This window comes from Cynoglossus semilaevis, chromosome 17, assembly GCF_000523025.1.
Source record: "Cynoglossus semilaevis isolate Cse_v1.0 chromosome 17, Cse_v1.0, whole genome shotgun sequence".
Taxonomy (NCBI): Eukaryota; Metazoa; Chordata; class Actinopteri; order Pleuronectiformes; family Cynoglossidae; genus Cynoglossus; species Cynoglossus semilaevis.
In genome coordinates, this window is record NC_024323.1 from 14,136,632 (window position 1) to 14,145,025 (window position 8,394).

General features: G+C 41.7%; 1 protein-coding gene across 4 annotated transcripts in view; it reads right to left on the reverse strand.

Moving 5' to 3' along the window:
- The window catches only part of LOC103393554 (tubulin beta chain), an 18,888-nt gene that overhangs the window by 1,187 nt on the left and 9,307 nt on the right, over positions 1 to 8,394 (reverse strand). The window contains exons 4-8 of one of the 4 annotated variants that reach the window (XR_003052521.1): positions 8,162 to 8,356; positions 7,518 to 7,855; positions 6,591 to 6,645; positions 5,245 to 5,496; positions 4,832 to 4,965 (exon numbers count right to left, since the gene is read on the reverse strand). Coding sequence is in view for 1 of the 4 variants with exons in the window: in XM_008330555.3 (XP_008328777.1) it covers positions 68 to 708 (641 nt within the window). In the remaining 3 variants the exon portion in view is untranslated. Of the gene's footprint in view, positions 1 to 67; positions 1,232 to 1,471; positions 1,518 to 4,223; positions 4,367 to 4,831; positions 5,497 to 6,590; positions 6,646 to 7,517; positions 7,856 to 8,161; positions 8,357 to 8,394 lie in introns of those variants that run through there. The other 3 variants (XM_008330555.3, XR_003052520.1, XR_003052519.1) reach the window with 3 other exon arrangements.

Sequence of the window (8,394 nt, forward strand, 5' to 3'; positions counted from 1 at the left end):
CACACCGCTCATGGTGGCTGAGACCAGGTGGTTGAGGTCACCGTAGCAGGGCGTGGTCAGTTTGAGTGTACGGAAACAGATGTCGTACAGGGCTTCGTTATCGATGCAGAACGTCTCGTCTGTGTTCTCCACCAGCTGGTGGACCGACAGAGTGGCGTTGTACGGCTCCACCACTGTGTCCGACACCCGGGGGGAGGGCACCACGCTAAAGGTGTTCATGACACGATCTGGATATTCTTCTCGGATTTTCCCGATGAGCAGCGTTCCCATTCCAGCTCCGGTTCCTCCCCCCAGGGAGTGGGTGAGCTGGAAGCCCTGCAGGCAGTCGCAGCTCTCCGCCTCCTTCCTCACTACATCCAGGACAGAGTCCACCAGCTCGGCTCCTTCGGTGTAGTGACCTTTGGCCCAGTTGTTACCAGCTCCAGTCTGGCCAAAGACAAAGTTGTCTGGTCTGAAGATCTGACCAAATGGACCGGACCTCACAGAGTCCATGGTCCCTGGTTCCAAATCAACCAAAACGGCTCGAGGGACATATTTCCCGCCCGCGGCCTCGTTGTAGTACACGTTGATTCTCTCTAGCTGCAGGTCGCTGTCTCCACGGTACGTTCCTGAGGGGTCGATGCCGTGTTCGTCACTGATCACCTCCCAGAATTTACCTCCAATCTGGTTTCCACACTGGCCTGCCTGCATATGAACGATTTCCCTCATTTTGGCTGGAACTGAAGGTTAAACTTTATCAGAAATTGTTGAAAATGTCCTTGACTTCTGTTGTTGTTTTAGCTTTAGTTTGTCGTTGACATTTAGTTTAGTTTTTCAGGGTTTATTTGTTTTTCTTGTTTTGTTGTTGTTTCCTTCTTCGTCGTCTTCTTCTTCGTCGTCGTCTTCTTCGTTCTCTTCTTCTTCTTCGTCGTCGTCGTCTTCTTCTTCTTCTTCGTTTGAGGTTGAAGCCGACGAATCACCTGCACATTAAGTTTTTCCATCAAAGGTTGTGAGATCATGTCTGCTGCGGCCTTTGAAGTTAATTTGTCTTAAAAATCTTATTTCATAAGAACTAAATGACTTCAGGTGTCCCGGCAGTGTCGACATCATGTTTCTACTCCCCCTGCCAGTGTTCGCCTTTGACTTCTATTAGGTAACACTGCCATCTTCTGGCGACAATGGGTCAGCACATCTTCCGAAACTGAGCTCAGATAATAACATAAACACAGGAGTTTCCAGTGATGATTCCCCCCTAAAAAAAAAAAAAAAAAGAATATTCGGTGCATTTCTTAAACACTGGATGCTCTTCCTGCTGCAATGCATTTCGGGACATAAATGAATGCTTTTCTGTGTATGCTTTTCTACAATTCCTGTTTATTCTGAAGTGTTGACATGAACTGTAGAGGCAGTCTGTCATTACTGGTTTCTCACGTTTAAATGTTCGTATCAGATTCTGACCACGAGCCAGTGTTTGGTCTCAGTTGTCACTCACCTGATCTGTGATTGGTGCTCGGGCACGGATTGGATTTGAGGCTGTGCTGAAAACAAAGTGGAGTAAATACTGATTTAAATCAGACTTATTTTCTCCAGTTTGATCACATTTACCTCGGAAATTTAATAAAAGTCCTGCCTGGAAAAACGGAAGTGTAAAACACGTTAGCCCTTTAGCAACACATTATATAAAGTATAAAAAACGTTAGCCCTTTAGCAACACATTATATTCAGCAGCGAAATAAGAACATTTTCAAACTAATTTTTATATCGTTAAACGACAGACAAATCGCGGATTTTAAAACAGAATAATTTCTTTAAGTTCACTGGTGAAAACTACGCTCCGTTTCTTCATCACCAAATTGATCGTTTTATCGACACTAAACAGTGATTTATAATAAAAACAAACGAGGTTGTAGTGACTATATTTTCCGCCAGATGGCGCCTGGTAACACGACTAGCCCTCGGTGCAGCATAAACGCCAACGAACCCCTAACTCTCTTTAGATTTCAATAAATGTATCTTTTATGGAGTCATTTTTAAAAACCTCCCGTGTGTGGAGTGTGGAAGTGTTTATAAACGATCCAGGACGAACCCGCGAATGAATCTGTGAATTAAAGAGGAACCGTTTGTGTTTAAAATGGCACCGGTCTAATCATTAGCAGAACGAGCTTCTGTGAATTTAAACGCATTAACTCTTAGCTCCTGGCCATAGTTCCGGGTTTTTATGAAGCCTTAGTGCAGATTTAGACTCAAACGGAAAGAAAGAAACACATTTTAAACGTATATATAAAACAAACGTCATCGTGTATTTAAACCTGATTGATGTTGGTAATGTTTCTCAGGTGAGTTTCACTCCTGTGTCTGACGTTTGTAAGAAACTCTAAATATTATCAACACGGATTTAGAAACAGACGGAACCGGAAATGGAGTGTTTCACTGTCACAGATTCAAACACTTATTCAAACTTAATGTTGGGTTTGTCATTTCATATGTTTGGTAAATGTGTAACGTAATGACTTAAAATAAAATAAAATAAAATAAAATAAATCAAAGCCAAAAAAATAAATAATAAAAAATACAACAGAGACTTTCTGCAAACGTGATTCGACACATTTCGCCGGCATTTCTCTACATACAGGACAATATCAGGTGTTTTATATAAAATAAATACATGACTGAGGTGCAGTTGGTTTTTAAATAAAAACATAACATTTAAATTTAAATCTTCCGGGAAATAAACATACATTCTGGTTTAAAAAAAATACAAAACCCCCCCCCCAAAAACAAATCTTAACAAGAATGCAATAAAAACAAAACAAATATTTTACCAACCTATTAGACAAATACAAAACAAGAAGTTAAATTTGAATTAAATTAAATTTTAAATTTAACAATTTTTTAAAGTGGATTCTTTTGTTTCTATAGTCTCGCTGTTTTAAAGACGTAATCTGCCTAACAACCAGTGATCGCTGCTGTTTGATTCACCTCCAGATAAAACGAAGACATGTCTGGACTGAAGTCAGAACGTTGTAGTTTAAATTAAGTCTTTGTCTGTAGAGAACAAACATTTCTGTCTTTAAATGTGAGCAGAATATTCGAGAATAAAACTTCAACACAAATATGTGAATGTTATGTGTGTACGGTGTGTGTGTGTGTGTGCAGTACTTCCTCCGCCGGTGAAACTCTGCTACAAAAATATCTACATTTATTTACAAATTGAATTATCACATTTCTTAATTTTGATATATTTATTTTACCGTGATTTATTTATCACAAACGGTTCAATCTGTTTTTTTTCTGGAGGCCAGTGCAGGTTACTGTAGTGTCACTTTACCAACAGCAGGTGGCGCAGTGAACAAACCGTGAATGCACGTTTGGCTTTTTGGTCTTGAAGAGTTATTTTTATTTTATTATAAATGTTTTTAAATTATTTTGAATTTCAGTATTTTAATTAATTTAATTTATTCAATTTCTGTTGGTATTTTTTTTTCTATCCTAAAATTCTTCACTTGTTTTTCATCCTGGCAGATTTCACCTCCTCTCAACATATTTTAAAAATATCATCCTGGAAAAAACCAGTGCAGTTAAATGTCATATAATAATAAAATAATAAAAATAAAAATAAAAATAAGGAATTGAACTAGGAAAAGACCAAGATCTGATCCAAAATTTTAAATTATTATTAAACTGTATAATGTGTTAAGACATGTAGCAGATTTATATCAGTTTAAATTTCATTTAACAAAAAATGTTAATTTCATATGAGTTCTTGATATTTTTAAAAATAAATAAATAATTGAATTAATTATTTCGGTGTTGGTGATTGGTCCATATTATTATTATTTTTAAAATCAGCTGAAAGAAGAAAAGTGAAGAAGAAGAAAATGTATATATTTTTTCAAATTCATTCAACGATGCATGATTTCAGTGTTAGGTGACGTCACACTCCTGTTCCTATTCACACACATTTATAGATGTGGTGCTGTTTTAGATGCAACAGACGCTTCACCACCAGGGAGTCACGTGACATCAACAGGAAGGTTCAAAGAAACTGAAGTGAAGGAGCAGCTCTGAACATGTGTACACTCTGTTAGAAAGGTCAGCCCGGGGTCAACATAGGTTCAAATCCAGGTCAGAGAGAGAGAGAGTCTATAAACATCAGTTCTATTTTCATTCTTTTATCTTTCAAATACCCGTCACCTTTTACTGCAGTTGTACTTTTACATGTGTATATTTATATGTATATTTACCTATATTTGAAGTAGAGCCTTTGGATCTACTTTTCTGGGAGTGATGAGGTCCTGATGAGGTCCAGGGTCTGGTCTTGTGATCCAGAACAATGGACACATGAGAGAGAAAGTGTGACAGATATTTTAGTCCACAAAGACTTCCTCTGTGTGAAAAAAAGAAAAACACAATGATGTGATGATGTTGTCATGAACACAGATGTTTCAAAGTGAATTATTTACACAGATTACGGTCAAATATTTGTTATTTTATTATATCTATTTTTTATACTCAGTATTCAGTAAGTACTGAAGTTTTTTTGGTTTCAGTTGCATACTACGCTGTACTTTTTACTTTATACAATATGTACGACACTATGTTATAGAATACATTTGTGCTACACAATACTATTACTATACTATAATATACTGTACTGTTACACACTATACTACAATATACTGTATATAATGTGAAATACTGCAAAACATTATGTTATATATTACTATTGTATATTATATGAGATTGTACTGGACCATAAAATATTATAAAACATTATATTATTATACACGATACATCGCTATTATACAAGGCCTCAGGGGTGAGGAGAGACAGAAGGGTGAGGAGGGACAGAGGGGTGAGAGAAGACAGAGGGGTGAAGGAAGACAGAGGGGTGAGGGAAGACAGAGGGGTGAGGGTGGATGCTGAGTCCCTCCTTGATCTGGTGCAGATGTTTTGGTAAATGAAGACGTGAAGCAGGTTCTAGTTCTGTGGGAGAGAGAGGGAGAGAGAGGGTGAGAGAGAGAGAGGGAGAAACCATGGGTTCAACAGCAGGGCAATGACTCTCTTCCAACACTCCATCTCACACACACACGACCATGATCACACAAACACACACACACGCACACCCCGGGGCCACGCAGCTCAGCATGTTGTCGTGCATTAAGGCGTTTGCCTACGGGAGTGTGTGTGTGTGCAGCAAATGAGCTCCTTCAGTTTGGGAGGGGGTTGAGGGAGTGAGGGGGGGGGTCCTAATGTGACAGTCACCTGCGGAGGTCGTCTGTCTGAGGACTTTCTGACTGAACCTTCGACTTCATCTTTGATCAGCGACAAATAAAAAAAACCAACTTCAACCCCTGATCACATCAACACACAGTCACTGCTTCCCCAAGGCCAAGAGAGTGTGTGTTGTCATGGTAACCAGTAAAAACCTGTCACACTCCACTTCCTCTCTCTCTCTCTCCCTCCGTCTCTCCCTCTCTCACCCTCGTTCTCAGCACGACGAATGTCTTCATTAGACTGAAAATTGGGCAGAAAAAAATGACAGTAACTACCACGTGTGTGTGTGTGTGTGTGTGTGTGTGTGTGCGTCCACTCTGGCTCCTCCTCCTCTATCTCTCTCCTGCTTCTCCTTCATCAGGTCACGGAGAGGTCGGGAGGAAAAATGAGGAGCCTCGCTGCCACTGATGAAGATCTCTCTGTTTTTCCTCCCTTTTCCTCTCACTCTCTGATCTGGTAGTGGGTTGGTTTTTTTTTTTTTTTGGGAGGATCTTAAATTTCAGTTCACTTCCTGTTCTCTGTCTCCGCTCCAGGAGAACCGACTGGAAGATCAAGAGAACCCTTTGAAATGAACACCTGCGTTCAAGGTTTCCATCAGGGTCACACACGGACAGATTATAATTTGAACACAGATTATTATTCCACGCAATTTACTTTTTTTTAAATATGTGTGTGTGTTTAATCTCAGATGTGATATTCCATCGTCACCTCCTCCTCCTCTGACTGTTTCTTTGTTCTTTAACGTCTCACTAATGTCAGACATTCGCTGCACTCCAACGCACCATCACTGAGACAAATCAAACAAAGAAGCAGCTTTGTGTTTTATTTGTCCACGTCCTGAGACACAATGTCCAACAGTGGGCGCCGTCATCAGGTACAGTCACGCTGAATTTTCCACAGTGTGTGTGTGTGTGATGGCGTGGAATCACGTTTGTCCTGGTTGGTCACAGAACAGTTTCATAAAGACATCAAGTACGGCTGAGAGTGAAGGAGGAGGAGAAGTCACTGGAGTCAGGAGGAGGTGATGGAGGAGGTGATGGGAGGAGGTGAAGGGAGGAGGTGAAGGGAGGAAGTGATGGGGGAGGTGATGGGGGAGGTGATGGGAGGAGGTGATGGAGGAGGTGATGGAGGAGGTGAAGGGAGGAGGTGATGGGGGGAGGTGATGGGAGGAGGTGAAGGGAGGAAGTGATGGGGGAGGTGATGGGAGGAAGTGATGGGGGAGGGGATGGGGGAGGTGATGGGAGGAAGTGATGGGGGAGGTGATGGGAGGAAGTGATGGGGGAGGTGATGGGAGGAGGTGATGGGGGAGAAAAATGTGCAGAACAAGTTCCTACCTGAAAAGGTGTGTACTGCAGTTCCTGGTAGCGCCTCCTGGAGGACAGGGTGGGTCTGAAAAACAGAAAATAATAAGTGACTGTAGCCAAACAAATCTAATCTAATCTGATCTAATCTAATTTAACCTAATCTGATCTGGTCTAATCTAATGTAATCTAATCTAATATGGTCTAATCTAATCTAATCAAATCTAATCTAATCTGCTCTAATCTAAATTTATCTGGTCTAATCTAATTTAACCCAACCTAATCTGGTCTAATCTAATGTAATGTAATCTGATCTAATCTAATTTAATCTAATCTGATCTGATCTAATCTACTCCAATCTAATGTAATCTAATGTAATCTAATGTATTCTAATCTAATCTGATCTGGTGTGAATGATCAACACTGTTGACAGTGATATTAAAACACAGCGTCCGTCTCTGATCATTGAACTGAGTCTGTCATTAAAACATTATCTTTCCTGTGCAGTGGATCCAACAACTGAACCAGTGGGAACTGACCCACAACTGAACCTGTGTCTGAGTGTGTGTGTGTGTGTGTGTGTGTGGGAGTCGACCCTGGGCTGAACCCGCCCCGGTGTCAAAGGTCAGGGTTGAAGGCCAGGTCAGTGTGCCTAAACCAAAGGGATCTGTGTCAGGTCTGTGGATACAGTCTCTTTGACTGCAGAGCCACCTACTGGACAAACTGCATCACAGGCAGTGAAAAAAAACCTGGTAAAATAAAATAAAAATGTACACATAAATACTGCAAATAAACTACAGACTGAGTTCTTTAAAAAAGAACTTAAAAGAAATACTGAGAGTGCCCCCCCCCGACTCCCCATCAATACAGGAATCAATAACCAATGAGAACCAATTAAATATTTTCAGTGGAACATTCCTGAAGGTTCTACAGGCCACTCCATGATGACCACTCAGTGACCTTGAAGGAGCCTTCCTTCCATCGCCGTAGCAACGCAGCAACCCCAGACTGACCCTTGCACTGGTCAGCGTGACCACCGGGTGACCCCCCCTCGGGGGGGCTGACGGCAGCTGGTCAAAGGTTCAAAGGTCGGCAGAAAACAGACGACGGTGGGAGAAAGTGGAAGTTCAGAGAACGGGGAACTCTTCAACCTTCATTATCTCCGAACATCGGTTCCACGTCAGCTCGTAAATCTGAGCGCCGCTGACTCTGGAGTGAAGGCGCAGGAAGTCGGCGAAGATTCAAGGCCTCAGATGTGTCGATACCGAAAGTTCTCAGGTCACTGGAGAGGCCGGAGTCTGAGGAGGGAACGATGAAGAATTTAAAAATTTAAAGAAGTGAAAAAACAAACAAACAACAGAGAGAGAGAGAGAGAGAGGGAGAGAGACGGGGGAGAGAGAGAGGAGTGTGGAGCACAGAGGAGAAGGTCAGACACTAAAAGTGAGACAAATGAGGAGTCAGGAGGTCAGGGGTCACCTGTGTGTGTGTGTGTGTATGGACTGATCTGAGACCTGTGACCTCTGACCTCCTCCTCTCTAATAGTGTGACTAAACACACACTGAAACAATACAGACTCAGTCACTGTGTGTGTGTGTGTGTGTTACCAGAGTCATCTTCACGGGTGGATGAGTTTGGAGTTCCTGCCGCTACTACTGTGGACACTGTAGTAGTGTAGTTCTTTCTTCGTCCAGCAGGTGTCATCAGGGAGCAGCAGCCGCGGAATGATGACTCCAGAACTATTTTATTTCATGTTTTATTTCCCAGAACTGACTGAGGGTTTGTGGTTCGACTCCGGCGGACTGGAAGACAAAACATGTACTGTTAGAACCCCCCCCCC